Here is an 18,199-nt window from a genome sequence, read left to right as displayed (position 1 = left end):
GAGGGCGTGAGTCTGGGAAGCAAGGCTCTGAGGAAGACAGGGATGTAGATCTGAGAGGGGAGGGCTTTTGAAGGGGCCATGAGTCTGCAGGGGACAGAGATGTGGGACTGAGAATTGAGGGCCCTTGGAGGATGGTCTGGGGGCGTGTGTGAAAAGAGAAGATGCAGAGAACCTGTGGGCCTTGGAGGAAGGTCCTAAACAGGAGGAGGCTGAGCAGGCAGGCCATTGGCAGAGGAAACATTCCATGCTGAGAAGAGGGAACGACTCTGGGAGAACTTCGACTTGAGTGTGTGAAAGTCTAGTGGGACGTCGTCGTAGCACAGGAGAGTGGGTTTGGGGAAGTTTTTGCTTTGCCGCAGGGAAGGAGGGGAGTCAGTTTGGGATGGGAAGAGTAAGGGAGAAGGCAGAGAGCCCAGGTCTGGAAAGAGAACAAGAAGAAAGGCTGGGATGATCTGGCTGAGCAGGGGCATCCAGGACGGGCAATCACAGTCTAAGAAAAGGGATAATATGGGGCAGCTGAAGGTATTCAAGAGTTTTTGGTCCTGAATCAGTTTTCACCCAAACACTTCTACATTCAAGGATGCGAAGCAGCTCAGACTTTCTTTCACCGTTAACAACGGCTATATACAAAAAGGAAGTTTCCTGTCCTTTCCTTTTTCTTGTAAAACGCTGCATTTACCATTAGCACTTACACTCGCTCTTTGGACTTCCTGTTTGGTGAAGTTAGTGATCAGAGAACAAGATAGACTATGCAAGCTACGTTTGTCCTTTGTGTTCTGCATGGAAAAATGGTTTTAATATTTTCCTGTCCATCTCACCCATTTATTTACTTTGGGTTTGAAATAGTGTAATTTTTGCACGGCATACGTGTGTGCCCTGACGTTCTCTACGATGGAAGCAGGTTAAGTGCTGGGCTAAGCAGCATGGCGTGGTGGTTAGAATAATGGTAGATGGATGTCTGGTTGAAGAAAGGTGTGAGAGAGGAAGAGGAAGATAGTGAATGTAGTAATACCTCTTTGTAAAGAAACTAAATGTTTGAAAATTTGATCTTCATGTCTTTAAATGGATAGATATTCCCTTTATATCTTAAAACTTCTGAAACAATAAATACATGGACTATCGTTCAAGATTCCTTTTGGTCTGATTTAGTCAAATCGGTCATACTTAAATGAAAGTCATGTCTGTCTATTTGGCTTCATGTTTTGGAGAGAGGCTCAAAGTGGCATATTTATAAGTATTTATATTGTACCTGGAGTAAATTATTAAGTTTTTGAGGTTTGTTTTTTTTTAATAGCGTGCCTGCAACCATTTTGAGAACACTTTCAAATAACCCTGTAAGAGTTGTAGTATGATGGAAAGATCACTAGTCTTAGTCAGAAAACCTGCTCAGGCCCTGCCATTTATTAGTTGTGTAACTTTGGCCAAGTCACTTAACCGCCCTGAACTTCACTTTCCTCATCTATTAAATTGGAATAATAATACATGGAAGAGGGATTAAAATTTAAGTGAGATAATGTGTGTAAGAATCTGGTATTGTTTGCTGATCTTAATATTGATAGTTATGCTATTTGTTATCTACAATTGTATACTGCACTTAAAATTTACCACTTGAATTGGATAGAAATGAATATAGTCTCAATATTTTTTTAAAAATTAAAAATGCATGTAGACCAGAGATTCCAAAGTAGTTTCAATGGCTTGAACAGTCTGGGTAAAAGGAAAATTTAAATAGAAATGATTGAAAAACAATGGTGTCTGTATTATCCAGTTTAAAAGATTGATATACTTGCATTTAAGTATGATTCGATATGATTAAATCAGACTAAATTTAATCTTAAATGATGATCAACATCTTGCTTAAGGACTGTTGTGACTTTTGCGTCTCATTATAGGGCTTAGCTTTACTGCTCCCCTTCTCTTTTTTGACCGTTTAAGGGTCTGCTACATAGTGGCATATAAAAAATTAGCCTAGCTTCTATTTCCTCAATAGAATATGGAATTAAAATGAGTGTTTGGTTGTAATTGTGGGGTCATTTACCATACCAAAAATATTTGTTGGATGCCTACTATGTGCCAGGCACACTGTTAATCCCTGGAGGCATAGCAATGAACAAGAGAAATAAGGACCCTGCCTATTTAAAGCTTGTATTTCACTGAAAAAGTTAAACAAGCAAGTATAGAAATATATAATTCCATGTTTTAGTAAGTGCTATGAAGAAAGTCCAGAGAGGAAAATAATCCCAATAGAGTGTTGAAAGAAGGCCTTCCTACAGAGATGACATATTACCAAATGGCAATATAATGGGTAATCCTCTTAATTCGACAGAGTTACTCAGAATTGATTTTGTCATCTTAATAATGTTTAAAGATTAAAATTTTAAATCAACTTTGTGTATATACTAGCAGCAAACAATTGCAAAATGAAATTAAATAATCTCATAATAGCAATAAAATAACATTAAATACATAGGAATATATTAACCAAAAGCATGTAAGACCACGACAATGAAAACAACAAAACACCGTTGTGAGAAATTAATGAAGATTTACGTAAAATGAGGAGATATACCATGTTTATAAGTTTGAAGAATCGACATTATTAAGATGATAATTCCTCCCAAATTGATCTATAGATTCATTGAAATCTCAACAAAAACCCCAACAGGCTTTTTGTTTGTGTGGAAACTGACTAATTCTGAAATTTATATGGAAATGCAAAGGATCTATATTAGCCCAAAAAAAGCTTGAAAAAGAAAAAGTTGGAGGACATACACTACCTTATGTCAAGAATTACTACAAAGCTACAGCAATTAAGAGAGTAGGGTAGTATCAACAGAAGGACAATTGAATAGATCAATTGAACAGAATAGAGAGCCCACATGTATGTTCAATTGATTTTTGACAAAGTTGCCAAGAAAATTTATTGGGGAATGTCAAGTCTTTTCAAAAATTGGTTCTGGGGAATTCCCTGGCGGTCCAGTGGTTAGGACTCGGCGCTTTCATTGCTGGGGCCAGGGTTCAATCCCTGGTTGGGGAACTAAGATCCCGTAAGCTGCAGCGCAGCCAAAAAAAAAAGGAGGGGGGATGGAATTGGTTCTGGAACAACTAGATAAATCTATGGATAAAAATGAAACTTGATCCCTTCTGCACACTACACAGAAAGTAATTTAAGATGGATCATAGTCTTGAACATAAAAGCAAAACTCATATATCTTCTAGAAGAGGAAGAAAATATAAAGTATCTTCATGATCTTGAGATAGGTAAAGATTTCTTAGAAAGGATGCAGAAGAGAACTAAACAGAAAATAAAAATTGATAAATTAGTCTTCATCAGAATTAAAATTCTTCTCATCAAAGGATACCATTAAGAAAATGAAAAGGCGGACTTCCCTGGTGGCTCAGTGGTTAAGAATCCGCCTGCCAATGCAGGAGACACGGGTTCGAGCCCTGGTCCGGGAAGATCCCACATGCCGTGGAGCAACTAAGCCCGTGAGCCACAACTACTGAGCCAGTGTGCCACAACTACTGAAGCCCGCGCACCTAGAGCCTGTGCTCCACAACAAAGAGAAGCCACCACAATGAGAAGCCCGGGTACCACAATGAAGAGTAGCCCCGGCTCACCGCAACTAGAGAAAGCCCACACGCAGCAACAAAGACCCAACACAGACAAAAATAAATTAATTAAATTGAAAAAAAAAACAAATAAAGAAAATGAAAAGGCAAGCCATGGAATGGGAGAAAATATTTTCAATACATGTATTGGAAAAGGGCTTGTAAACAGAACATATAAAGGACTCCTACAAATTGATAAGAAGAGGACTAACTACCCAATAAAAATGAGCCAAAGACTCGAACAGACAGTTAGGTTAAAGGGATGACCAATAAGCACATGAAAAAATGTGCTCACCATCATTGTTCATCAAGGAAATATGAATTAAAACCACAATGAGATATCATTTTACACCCACTAGAATGGCTTCAAAGACTGACAACACTGAATGTTGATGAGGATGTGAAGCAACAGGAAATTTCATACTTTGTTGGTAGAGATATAAAATGATACAACTACTTTGGAAAACAGTTTGGCATATCCTGGCCCAACAATTTCACTCCCCTTGAAATGAAAATGTATGTCCACATAGAGACTCAAACATTAACGTTTACTCATAATAGCTAAAAACTTATAATAGGCTAAATGTCCCTGAACAGATTAATGGACAGATTAAATGTGATATATTCATACAATGGAATATTACTCTGCAATTAAAAAGACTATACTACTGATATATATGACAACATGGTTGAATCTCAAAAATATGAAATGAAAGAAGCCAGACATAAAAGAGTACATACTGTGTGGTTCCATTTATACGAAAATACAGAACAGGCAAAAACTATAGTGAAAGAAAGACTGACTGTCAGTGGTTGCTATACACTGAGGATATATTGACTGCAAAGAGACACAAGGGAACTTTTCTGGGTGGTGGAAATGATCTATATCTTGATTATAGTGGTGTCTGCATAGGGTTATGCATTTGAAAACCTCATACTTAAAATAGGTACATTTTATTTTATGTAAATTATGCCTTAGTAAAATTGATTTTTATAAAAGACTACAAACACCAAATGTCAGCAAGGATGTACAGTAACTGAAATTCTCTTACACTACCAGTGACACTTTAAAATGATACCGCCACTTTGGAAAATTGTTTGGCCAGTTTCTTATAAAGTTAAACTACATCTATGACCCAGCAATTCCACTCCTAGATATTTACCTAAGAGAAACGAAAACTATTCCCAGAAAGGCTTGTAGAAGAATGTTTGTAGTGGCTGTACATAATAGCCCACAACTGGAAACAGCCCAAATGTTCATCAGCAGGAGAATAGACAGATTGTCATATGGTCATATAGTGGAATAATACTCTGCAGTCAGAAAGAATGACTTACTGACATCGAAAGCAACATAGTTGAATTTCAAAAACATTATGTTAAGTGGAAGAAGTGAGACGCACAAGAATGCATAATGTATGGTTCCATTTATATGACACTCAAGAACATGCAAAACTAATAATGTATGATGATAAACATCCAGCATTGGTTGCCTAAGAGGATAAGGATTGACTGAAAGAGGTATGAGGCAACTTTCTGAGTGGCAGATGTGTTCTGTATCTTGATTGAGGTGATGTTTACAAGAGTACACATTTATCAAAACTCATTGAATTATACATTTAAGATCTGTATATTTCCTTGTATGTAATTTTTAATTCAGTCATACACATGTACACAAATAATTTGATAGAGATCTGATACCTACAATATTTTTGGCATTTCTCGTAAATTATTTAATGATGCTCAGATTCACATTACGGGCCAATAGAGACAAGAAGGGCAGCACTGTTTGAGTAGTGTAATTGGCTAAAAAAAAAGAAGACAATTTGTGATATATAAGGATAGTTTATTTCACTTGAAAGGCATTATGGGATAGGATTAAGAGCAAGAGCTTTATAACCACATTGGTTTCAAATCCTGGTTCTGCCACTTACTGTGTGATCTTAAGCAGTTTAACTTAATTCCCTCTGTGCCACTCCTTTCTTGTATGTAAAACAGCTTAAGGTTGTAAGACTCAGATAAGTTACTACATGCCAAGTGCTTAGAGTGCCTGGTACATAGTTAAGCACTCAGTATTATTTGCTGTTCTTATTTATTTAGTTTTTATTCTTATTCTTATTTAGTTTTTATTATTTTTTGTATTTCCTCCCCCATCTCCTTATTGTTAGTTATAAAGGACTGGCAGGTATATAAAATAATACATTTACTTCTTCACACTCTCATGCCTTTATTAATATTCATCCTACTTATAGCTCTCAAGAAGCTATTTCCCCCTCTTAACTTGCCAGCTTCTGCTTGCTTCTTAAAGCAAGACGTTTCAGCTTCAACTCCTCCAGGAAGCTTTCCCTGACTACTAAGCCCAACAAACCTTTTCTTTGTTCCCCCAGCAGCCCCTATTCACATTCATTGATATACAGATCAGGTAGTACTTGGTTTTCTTCCCTGTTTCTTTTGCTGCTTTGTAGGCTTTGTGAGGTCAGATACAATGTCTTATTTTCTTTGTGCTTAGATCCTTGTCTGGTATAGGGTAATGCCCAATTCATCTTTGAGTGAATGCATGAATAGCATAAGGTTTTCCTCTTATGTATTTCTGTTTGATAACTACAGCATTAAAATAATGTCATCTATTTTTTTAATCAACTTTGATTTCAGATTTTCTTTCTTGGAATTATCCTGCTTCCAATTCGTGCCCTGTTGCTTGCATTAATTTTATTACTGGCGTGGCCATTTGCTGCAATTTCAACAGCATGCTGTCCTGAAAAGCTGACCCACCCAATAACTGGTTGGAAGAGGTAAGAAATAACTATGTCTAAATATTAGGAAAATCAAGATAAAGAAGAGTTTGTCAAAGTTTAGTCAGTGATCAACAATTATGACTCTGAATATAGGATATTTTGGAATATAGTTGTTACAGGCTATGTCACTAAAACTAAAAAATAGGAGGTATGGAAATTCTGTGAAGGGGTGAGCTCTTTATCTTTAAATAAATAGAGATCTCAACTCTAAACTACAGGGCAAGGAGAGATAGGTCATTTCCCTGTGCCCTATGGAAAAGTTCTTTGGTTTTCTGTGTCTCACTTCTCCTTACCGTGAAATTAAAGTTAGAGAAACTTCCTCAGGAGTTAGTTGCTTAATAGTGCCTCACTATATTATTATATGAATTTTGAGAGAATTCTATAGGAAGCCCATTTTTTAAAGCTCCCACTGGATGTCTTATGGGAGACATTTTTCATGCAAAGCTATAATGCTTACTCACATACTGAGATGTCTGTCATGTGTTTGCACTTCTAGGGCTATTTTTTTGTTTCTCTACTCAACTGAGTTTATCAAGGACAGAGACTGGATCTTACTTGTCTTGTGTGTCCAACACAATTCCTGGCACAATTTGATGAATTAACTAATCTTTAATGACAGATTCTTTTTAAAGAGTAAACAATTCAATTTCTGGAATTGAAATTTCTTTGTTCCAGAGAAGTGAGATGGTAAATTTACTTCTTAAGATTCTTGATGATATCTAAGGGCTATAATGATATAGGTAATAAGGCTTACTTTTAAAATTTTATTCCTAAAATAATTCTGAGGACAATTTCCGCATGCCGGTTCTAAAAGTGTTTTGGGAGGTAGCAGCATCCTTGTTACACAAATATAGATTTCCAAAGTGACTCCTTTGAAGGACAGTACTGACTTGGATTTCTCAGTGGTGGATGCATGTTGAAGATTCATTCTTATTACTTTATAGTCACAGAATAAAGGAGCCACTTATTAGCCACGTGGCCTTGGTAAAATTACTTCTCTGGGACCCAGTTTTCATGTCTGTAAAATGGGGATAATAATAAATGCTATCTATTTCATAAAATTGGGCTAAGGATTAAAGAAATTAACATGCATAAATTACTTAGAACAGTGCCTGGCAGAAAGAGCTCCACTGAAGTGTTAGCTATTCTTCTTAGCTCACGTTTTAAAATGAAGTGCTCCAGCTTGTCTTGGTTTTTGCATTGTGCTTTAGAGTAAAACCCTGCTGTTAGCTGCAGTTGGCAAAGCTAATTATGTCCTTTTTTGTATTTATTTCCAAAGGAAAATTAATCAGCCAGTCTTGAAGTTTCTAGGCCGTGCCATGTTCTTTTCAATGGGATTTATAGTTACCGTGAAAGGAAAGATCGCAAGTCCTGTGGAAGCACCAATTTTGGTTGTTGCCCCTCATTCAACATTCTTTGATGGAATTGCCTGTGTTGTGGCTGGGTTACCTTCTGTAGTATCTCGACATGAGAATGTGCGGGTGCCTCTGATTGGCAGTAAGTACTTTATAAGATAACAGAGATAAAATATTTTCACGCTCATGCTTTCAATTTAGAAAATCATGTATAGTTCATTGGTAGGCTTTTTAAAAACTTTAAAATAATAAAACACTTCAAACATATTCCCTTGCTTTTAATGAGGTACTATATCACAAGAATGAATTTATGAAAAAAGATTAAAGACTTCCCTATCTGTACCCTTATCATTCTTTTTAAGTCTAAACTCTGTCACTGCACCATCACCTCTTTCTGCTCCTAAATATAGCCAAAAAGAACAGTTTTTAAATACCAAACATGGTAGATTTTTTGGAGAGAGAATTTAATCTAAGAATCTGTGAAAGCACTGGTTACATGCTATTTCAGTGAATTTCTCTTCAGGGTATTAGACTGATAAATAAATGCACTAAGTCTTTTCTCCTAACTCTGTTTTCTTCATTATTGCCCAGATCTCCATGAGAGGCAAATGTGTAACTCTTTGAAAATTATGATGTGGAACAATTAACGCTTCCTGCCATAAAAAATAATGAAGCAAGTGAAATGTTTTTCCCACCAGATGCTTTGCTCTCTCCCCAGGGGATTAGTCTCCAAGTAACTGCTCCCAGTTGTCCCAAGGTTATTGCCAAGCATCAAGTGGTGAGAAAGTGCATGTGAAAACTGCCTGATGTTGCCTTGGTACTCTGGATAAATAATAGTAGTTCTTACAGCTTTGTCATTCATCTAAGAAAGACAGACTCTCTCTCTCTCTCTCTCTCTCTGTTTTTTTAAGGTAACCACCTTGCTTTGTGTAATATGACATTTTCCCCAAAAGTTGTTTAGCAATAGTCTTTTGGTAAATTGAGGTTTATTTTGCATGTGCTAGGAAGCTACCTACTTAAAAGACTATTGCGCTGAAAATTTTAGTAAGATAAATAATAATTGCCTCCTACCCACATGTACTATGACTTCACATAATCAGTTTGCAGGATATTCCTGAAATAAAACGAGATAATCTTATAGTATATTCCAAATGTTTAATGTCAATTGAGGAAGAAGTCTTTTAGGGAGAAAACTGCATTTGCTTCTTTTCATATTCCTGCTGCTAACTTCTGTTAAATCAGTGAAATATTTTTAGGTCTAAATATCCACCTATCCTTTTGAAACTGGAAGCTAAGTTCTAATAAACTTTGAATTAGAGGGCTTTTTTAAGTTGTTCTCTTTGATTTGCTATCATTTTAATTTTCCATACAATTTGTTTTATGATTTATCTGGTATCATTGCTGTAGTAGCTTTAGCCCCAAAAATGACTTAGTTGTGACTTTTCATTTGTTTTAAAGGAATATTGCGGGCTCTGCAACCAGTGTTGGTGTCCCGTGTAGATCCGGATTCTCGAAAAAACACAATAAATGAAATAATAAGGCGGGCCACATCAGGAGGGGAATGGCCCCAGGTAAAACACAGTAGATGTTTATTTAAATATATTGAAAGTTTATTTATTGTACACTTGTATACGTACTCATTTGGATCCACAGATCCAATACTGGGGGACACCTTCTGCTAGATGTCTAGAAGCAGAATAAATGAGTGAGGGTTAAAAAGTCCTCTTCCCCATGAGATACTCAGTGGAATTAAATGTATCATTCTTTTTTATTCTCCAAACTCTCTGAACTGGTTTTTACTTTGTGTCATAAAAAGTAATTCTCTACCTCTGAATTTATTTACCCTTTTAAAGATGAGATACTGAAGCTCAGTTATACTCAACAATATGGTGGGTTTATTTTGAAAATGATTAAAATCTTAAGTTTATCTGAAGTATATTTAGATAGTCTTTTTAGTTCAGGGGCATTTCAGAATCACCTGTAGAACTTTTTCACATTTTACCATCCCACCACCTCCTTCCCCTGGAATGCTTTTTGAAGGTGTGGAAGGGGCAACATTTATTGCATAAATGGAGCCTCATGGGTGATTCTGATAAGTACCCCTCTATCTTTGCCCAGGTGAAAACAAGTGATCTCTAGCAGAACTCATGGTCCTGAGGTGATCTGGCCACTCATGGTGATTTGTAGTTGTTAAAGTACCAAGAGGCATATGACCAACCAGGAGGTTTTAGAAACCAAGGCATGTAAGGAATGATTTAAAAAGTCACTGGGAAGAAATGACATTTGGAATAAGGGTGTGATTTTGCTCTTGGCTCCAAGGAATGTGTCTAGGACTTCTGGGTGAAAGTTAACAAGTAGGTAGATTTCAGTTCATTTAGCTCATCTCAAGTTTTCTGTCCAGAATTAGAATGGTCTGATTTGGAATCTCTTTCTGGAATGTTCAGGCATTGGCTAAGCAACCACTTGGGTAGGATATTGTAAAAAGAATTCAAGCATTAGAGATGCTATATGACTTTTAATGCCCCATCCAGTTCTTGAGATTTTATGATTTACTCTATATTAATTTATTGTTCATAGTATATAGAATATCCACTCCATGAATCATATTTGATATTGTATCCGATTGGGATAGGAAACCTGTTTTTTTTTTTAATTGGAGGATGGAACTGCACCTATTCACAATTTTTATTTTACAAATAACTTGTTATTGTGACAGTTTAGCTTAATAATGTTTTCCTTCTCTAATTATTATAAAATACCCATTACTAACAGCTGTTAGTGCAGGGATTTTCTTTTTTGTTTTATGTGCCTAGCAATTTACTCATTGCTAAATTCTAAAAGCTTCAGAAAAATGAAGCTGCTATGCTGTTCAGTTAATGAGGAACTGTACTGCATATCTTTTGTGTGGAAAACATAAAGAAGTATATTAAAAGCTAAAAACACCTCCTCAAAAAAGGACATTAAATTGTATTCCATATGTCAACGAATTGAAGTAAGCATAAAGCATATTGTAGGCATTTCCTCCTTTTTGCTCAGTACGTCCCAAAGCTATATGTTGTAAGAGGGAGTATCATTTCATGGGGAAACTGAAACAAAGAAGTAGGAAATGATTTGGTTAAGGATGTACAGCAGTAGAAGAAAGCATTTAATATTGCCTAAAATGCACACAAATGCACATGATTCAGGGTCTACATCTTCTTCGAAGCCTATTCAGATCATTAGCATCATCATTAAGAAACATTTACTATGTGTATTCTCTCTTCAAAGCTTTAATTCATTTTCTAGTTATCTTAATGGTCAGACTACACTTCTTTTAGAGCAAAACTGAATAATCAGATTCTAGCTTTCACTAGAATCAGGTGTTAGCCTTTTATTTTATTTTTGCTTTATAAAAATTGGCAACTATTTGCAAAGTCTTAAGAAAGCAAGTAAAGAGCTAATCTATTAATTAGACTGAAATATTAAATCTATTCCTTTTCTCCCAAGATACTAGTTTTCCCAGAAGGTACTTGTACTAATCGTTCCTGTTTGATTACTTTTAAACCAGGTGAGATCAATTAAATTATGTATTGTGACAAAGTAGTATGGAAGATTTCTCAATGATCTGATAATAAATATACAAACTAACTTGTCAGTTTGCTTGGAGCATTTCTTATTTTCTGATTAAATGGTTTTAATGATGTGGATCCACAGAACTCACTCCTTTACTTTCTCTTTTGGTATCATAACCCCTTCTTCCTTGGAATGTCCCGTGTGTGTGTGTGTGTGTGTGTGTGTTTGAGCAGAAACCACTAGCAGATTTTTCTTTTCCTCCAAAGATAACCCTCACAGACACTTGGGGTCCTGTGTCATCAAGTTAGAAAACCTACTTCAATTATCATTATAATACCATCAGTTCCTTCTAAGGTTCACTCCTTTTTAAAATATTATGAAGTTGTGAATTTTATAGTAATTTGTAATTTCATATGTCATTTCATAGTAATTATTAATACTTTAAAATGTTTTTGTATTGGCTGCTAGAATGCTCAGAGCCAAAGTTAGAACTCACTTCTAGCAAGTGTGGTAGTTTAGGGTTCAAGCATTTGGTTTCAACTAGATTTTCTTCTCTTTATTTTCTCTTTGTCTTGGTTTCATCATTACTGTTTTTTTTAATCCTGTTGAATAATAGGTATTTGGCAAATGAAAACAAATGGAGATATAAGTAATATTTTAAGTGACTTAGGCATAACATTTAATATTTTGCTTACATAATTCTGAATTCAAAAATCTGTCATTTTGGCTAACACTAGGGATTTACCAACATTTAGCCAAGAGTTTATATGTACTCTTAAAACATTTAACATATTTACATCATTTATTATTAATTTTTTAATTCACTGTAAAGCTTGTGTTCATATAAAGGGCATGTTATAAAATTTCACTATGTGGTTATAGGGGCCTTCATTCCAGGAGTTCCAGTGCAGCCCGTTCTCCTCAGATACCCAAACAAGCTGGTAAGCATCATAGTTTACTATGGGAAGAATCTCAACATTCCAAACAGCACAAATTCTCTAGGACCCCTTTTGTTTGAATAAATAAAATAGATGAATAGATAAATGGTGGGAGCAGATGGGTAGACCCATTCTCCTTGCCACAATTTAGTTTTTAAAAATTTGCAAGATAGGCACATATTGGTTGATACCAATTTGACATATTGCTTTTGCTATTACTAAGCTATAGGAAGATATTTCCTTAGCTTCTACCGTGTAGTCACTGTGGTGGTATGGTTAAGTCTCAGATTCAGGGTCTCTTAGACTGGACTTGAGAAAACTCTCATAAATTTGTAGTTTTCATTAAGCCTAGAAGGAGAAACTTCTCCTGATTCAATGGTCATTACTGGTGGAGAAGGATTGAAGTAATAGGATAAATTTGGAAGAGGCTTGGTGTTTTAATTACTGGCTCAGTACTTAGTAGCTGTGTGACACTTGGCAAGTAGCTTAAATAAGAAAATATCTGAAAAGAACCTAACATCCTATAGAAAGTCCATGTGGGCTCAGGAAATACTCTTCTGCTCCAGCGAGGAGCATTGTCACCTTCTGGGTATTGACTGTGTCACCATTTTCCTAAAGAAAGTGGTTTCTTGGCAGGGGGAGGGATGTTCTGTTTCGGAGAGGAGCTTTCTTTACTAGAGAATTTACATTAAAAAGCAAGATGTAATTATTAATGATCTATGTCATTTAAGATTGAGTTCTTAATCAATTCAACTTTCTATCAGAGGCTGATTTCTCAACCTTGGACACTTGTAGTTAAAAAATTAAAATTTATCAAATTTTTACGCAGCATACTTCTACCTGTGGGTTTGCATTTGTCATTTACTCAAATTCTTTCACTGTGCACTACCTCACTACTGTAGTCTTTTCTCCCAAATAAACTTTTTTTTTTTTTGAGAACTGATGTATTCTGGTTTTTGTAAGCCAATTAATTATCCAGATATGTTCATATTAGGAGAAAAATAGTTAAGCATGCACAAGTTTTTTAAAAGATTCAAAGCAACTTAATTCCATAAAAAGGTAGGTGGTTACATATGGAAGGCAGATCTTGCCATGTAGATATGTGATCCAAGAATTTATAGATCAGTTCACTCTTGTTTAACAATAATAATATGCTTGTCTTACTTTTCAGCATATTGCTTTTAATTCAGAAAGAAAGTATATTCAGTATCAAAATAAAATTTTTGTTTTATTTGGTATTTTTTCTCTGAACTAACAGTTTAAATACTATTGTTATTCTAGGATACTGTGACATGGACATGGCAAGGATATACATTGTAAGTCGCTTATATTATTATTAGTTTATATAAATTTTATTTGAGCGAAGAAAAAGAATTTGTTCTTTTTAAAAAAAAAAAAAAAGCCTTGTTTTTGTAGAAGTAAAGATTTCTAATCAGATCCTTAAATCTTGTAACTGATAAGTTTCTGCAGAGAGCATAACTATCTTGCCCATTAAACCCCAGTGTCTGCCATGTGCAGAATTCTAGTTGTTTGTCAGGTTCTAATGGGTCTCAAGTGTTTATCTGCCAATTCTTAAGAAACATTCCAGTGATCTCATTTGCATCCTACTTAGCTTAAATTTTGTAGTTTCATTCCCATTGCAAATTTAGCATTATCTGGTGTCTCCATCTTTATTTTACTGTATTCGTTTAAACAGTCCAGAGCAGTTTAGTCATATGTCCTGAAATAGTTGTGATGTGTCTGATTTGAGTTTAGGAAATAGCTAACCAAGCTTTCACTTCCACTCTTGGATTTTAAGAGCCCAGGGATCAGTAGTTTCTATAAATGTTGAAGAGAAGAATACGGTTTCACTGTTAAGCTAGCTGAAGTGAAATAGACCTTTTAAAAAGAGCAGAACATGTAGAATCGTAACTTTCTCTCAAGAAGTTCTTTTGTTTAGCTCCCCTGCCTGTTTACGCGCCTCCTTTGGTCCTTTAACCTGCATGGAGAGTGTCGATATCCCTCTGTGTTCACCTCAAGGAACCTGGCTGGCTTTGGGTGGCAGAAGAGAAAAAAAATAATAAACCTTCCCCAAACTTAAAAAAATTTTAAAAAGACAGCCTGTTTATATTTTGGATTTGAGGACTTTCCCAGGACTTATGAAGTAATGCCTCTTGATACTGTAATACACAGAGCTCAAATTATTGATGGATAGGTGATGATCACTTGGAAATATTTTAAAGAAATCATCATTTGCCTTCAAGTACATTGTAGACAATCCAAACAACTTCTGAAACTTAGATTTTTTTTTAACTACAACATACTTATTTTCTCAATTTTTTTGTGTTTGTAAGTTGCTTTGAAATGATACATTTAAATCAGAATAGATGGGCCAATTACATGTGTTAATAAACATTGATACGCGTGAGACATTTATGTTCCTGTTATACTTCAGTCCCTGGTAGTTGAAGTTAAGTAAACACCACCAAAAATAAGGAACATAAATTGTAAAAGGTATCTAGACATTATGCCATCTTTAACCCGACAGGAAATCAGTCTATTCCCTTGGCTAGAATACATATTTCCTGTCATTACTCATTATGAATTCCTGGTTTTCAACTTCTATACAAGGGAAAAGTAGGAGAGACAAGTAGTATGAGAGCATTTTAGAAAAAGAAGTGCCTGAAAATTGAGGGGATAACATTTATATTTCCAGAGGTGTGTCATCCTTGGGGCCTTTACAAGTTAAGTCCTCATAGAGATAGTGACTTTGGGTTCATTGTGACCTTTTTTGGTTTTGCAGCTGGGCTGGTGGATGTGAAGGTCAAATAGTAAGCTTTTCTGGAAGGGAGATCAGGGGTAAATAGAGTGATTGAGTTAATCTAGGCTCTAACCTGGGAAATGTGTGACAGAGGGGGAAAAATAGAATTCAGCAAAGAAAGAGAGGAAAAAAAGTATTTTCAGAGTTAAAGATTTCTTAGGATTTATAAACAAACACAAAATCTTCTAAAGATACAACGTTGTTTTATCCAAGTGCCACATCACACTTATGTGTGGTAACCTCTTGTTTCCACCTTTATCTTCTGATCTTCATGTTATATTTAGCACTGTGTCTCTTACTTCTAAATCAGTTTTCTCAATTGCCCTGGCTCCGAGTACTACTCTGACTCAGGATCTAGGGAAGGGATTTTACACCAAAGCAGATGTCCTAGGGGAGAGGAGACTCAGGGACTAACCATCAAGAAGGGAAAGCCTTGGAAAAGCTGTTTTATGTTAGTCTAAGAAGTGTTGTTTGGTTTGTCTGTAGTGTGGACAAGTCAAGTTTAAAGAGATCTTGTGTGTGGTTTCATTTGTGTTTTTTTTTTTTTTTTTCTTTAACAGCATTCAGAATTTTCAGAACAAAATATGTATTCAAGTCATTGAATTCCAAAGCTCAATTTAAATCATTAAAGAACAATTTACTTAATGATAGATAATATGGATTGGCTTTGTGGCTTGGAGTTGATAGTAAAAGATTCTTTCCCTTTCAAACAGAAGATATGAGAACTGACACATTAACAATTTATAATTAATTATGGAATTAATAAACCTGTTTCCTAAATTCCTTCTTTTAAGTAAATTCCTTGTTTAAATTCCTAAATTCCTTGTCTTAAGTAAGTCCCTTCAAGCAATTTTTACAGGTAAATCATATTTTAATTTCTTAATAGCAAAAAAAGCTTGGTTGGTTATTTTCTTAAACATGTAGTCTAATTTACCCTGCCTGACTTCTGGGTCATCCGTCTACATGAGGCGAAATAAAAATCCCATAGAAATCTTATCCAGAGAGTCTAAATATACACTGGAAAGCTGCAAGTAGGAACCATTTCAAAAATTATCTTGGAGAGGATTGATTATAACCACTTTAAAGAAAGCCTTTGTCTAGCTTTACAATGAAATCTGAAACTTTTCAGAAAATTTCCCCATAGCTAAAACATTTATTAATAACTGGGACAATGATGATAAAGTTTCTGCTTTTAAGGAAAGGCCCACTGGTTTTTTGTTTTTTTTAATATTAGAAAAGAATTTAGTAATGTTCTACTCAGCAGTTTTTCTATAAACACATTAATGTACCTTAAAATGTGACCATGGTTAGTTTCTCTAGGCCTATGAGTCTTAGCTGTCAAGAAGACTTCAAATTTGGGGTTTAGTCTGCTGAGCTGCGGCTCTGACCCACAAATACATATTTGGTATTGCATTCAGCAATTTAACTTTCGAATATCAAGAATAGTTCTCTAAACCCAAGAAGTGTTATAGCTACAGTGTGGCATTTATAAATGGAGAATACATACGAAGAGTGACATGGGGTTGCTTGTATGTAAAGAAAAGATTGTTCAGTAATATTAGATGGTACTTGTATTACCACATAAAGATGGCCTCCTCTTTTTTTCTCTTCAGCATTCAACTTTGTGTGCTCACTTGCTGCCAGCCCTTCACAAAGGTGGAAGTTGAGGTAAGTGGTTCAAAATGCAGCCTTGGAGCCTAAGATTTGGCCTTACCTTTCATTGTGAATTTTCAGTCTAGAGAGACCAGATGTAGAAAGATTGGAAGTTAAATCCGCCACCTTGAAAATAAGCCCTGGTCTTTTGCAAATTGTGTGCCTAAACCCAGTCTGTCAACCCTAGCCCTTAGAACTGTGTTAGGAAACACAATTTCCTAACTTCTGGGAACTTCCAGCATGTCACCACCCTGGCTGGCCAGATTTGCATCACCCGTTCCTATCTTTTAATCCTTTTAGTTCTGACCTCTGCCAAGTTGTATGATATGCCTTCACATCCTGACCAAAGGAGCTACAGTAGCTGGTAGAACCCCACAACTTCTTGAAAAAGTATGTTCTGTGAAAGCTGAGAGATTGTGGGAGAGGTAAAAGTGAGGGTTTCTCACTCTTTAGAGTGAGAAACCCTCACTTTTGGAATCAATCTGCACACGGAAAGCCTGAGGAAATCATGTTGTATGAGCCGTGAAGGCAGCTCATATCATCGTTCACAGGACAGTTTTTCAGTTTAAGTCACAGTAGCAGCTGTAACACTGGAGGAGTGATTAGAATGTTCTGAAAATTCTGACCAGATTTTTAAGACTCTGAAGGTTGATTCCAAGAACTATGCTTAGTTTCCAGGAATGACATGGAATAATGGACCCCTGAATTCAGAATCTCGTTGGCTTTAGTGATACCCTCAGGTAGCCTCTGAAGAGAGAGGGTCAGAATAGTGGTTCTCCAGACTCTTGCCTGGATTTTCCAATTGCATCCATGGCTTTTGTAATGAAACCCTTAAGTTTGCATATGTAATTCAGAGTTCTGAGTGGGGGCCTGTGCTCCAGGTGACAGGACTGTGGAATGGAAGTCACAAGAATCCTATTTTATTTTGTTGGATAGCTTGGTTGTTCAGCCATTTAGATGTTGTCAGCAATACCAAATGATGTAGGAGGGCAAATTATGTCAAAGTGAATTTAACTTCAGTGAAATTTTTCTTGAGACTTGCAGGTTGTCTGCCTGCCTTGAAAATACCTGTTTACTAATTATATGCCACACCTCCCCACTTTTAAAACCAGCTCAGTATCTCTCAGTGTGACCAGAAAACACTAGATCTTGGAATATACTTAGATGTTTCTAGAGAAAAAAACTAATCTGTATCCTAATAAGTTTAGGAAGTACCAGGGTAAATAAAATGAATCAGATTTCTTTTCTCAAGACTTCTCAGTGCCTTTGAAATGTTTGACCACTGAACCCCTTTTTCTCTGGATACCTCCTAGAGCCAGTTTCCATAGAATACATTTTGGGAAACCCTGGTAGAAAGAAATATCTTATTATTTCTAAGTACTTCGACTGAGCACTGCTCTTCCTTCTTGAATAGCTGCTCAGATAGCTAGCCCTGTTTTCTTTCTCTAAAAAATAAATAAATAAATAAGAAAACCCATACTTAAAACAGCCATACTA

At 35.8% G+C, this 18,199-nt stretch overlaps 1 protein-coding gene across 2 annotated transcripts in view; it reads left to right on the top strand.

Moving 5' to 3' along the window:
• LPCAT2 (lysophosphatidylcholine acyltransferase 2) overlaps nucleotides 1–18,199 on the top strand; it is a 63,156-nt gene that overhangs the window by 458 nt on the left and 44,499 nt on the right. Inside the window, exons 2-8 of one of the 2 annotated variants that reach the window (XM_061173013.1) lie at nucleotides 6,262–6,401; nucleotides 7,684–7,901; nucleotides 9,218–9,330; nucleotides 11,246–11,306; nucleotides 12,194–12,252; nucleotides 13,531–13,565; nucleotides 16,663–16,717. In XM_061173013.1, the coding sequence (XP_061028996.1) occupies nucleotides 6,262–6,401; nucleotides 7,684–7,901; nucleotides 9,218–9,330; nucleotides 11,246–11,306; nucleotides 12,194–12,252; nucleotides 13,531–13,565; nucleotides 16,663–16,717 (681 nt within the window). Of the gene's footprint in view, nucleotides 1–6,261; nucleotides 6,402–7,683; nucleotides 7,902–9,217; nucleotides 9,331–11,245; nucleotides 11,307–12,193; nucleotides 12,253–13,530; nucleotides 13,566–16,662; nucleotides 16,718–18,199 lie in introns of those variants that run through there. The other variant, XM_061173014.1, reaches the window with a different exon arrangement.

This window comes from Eubalaena glacialis, chromosome 18 (assembly GCF_028564815.1).
Source record: "Eubalaena glacialis isolate mEubGla1 chromosome 18, mEubGla1.1.hap2.+ XY, whole genome shotgun sequence".
In the NCBI taxonomy this organism is placed as follows: Eukaryota; Metazoa; Chordata; class Mammalia; order Artiodactyla; family Balaenidae; genus Eubalaena; species Eubalaena glacialis.
Note: the sequence above shows the minus strand (reverse complement) of the source record. Positions and strands in the feature narration are given on the sequence as shown.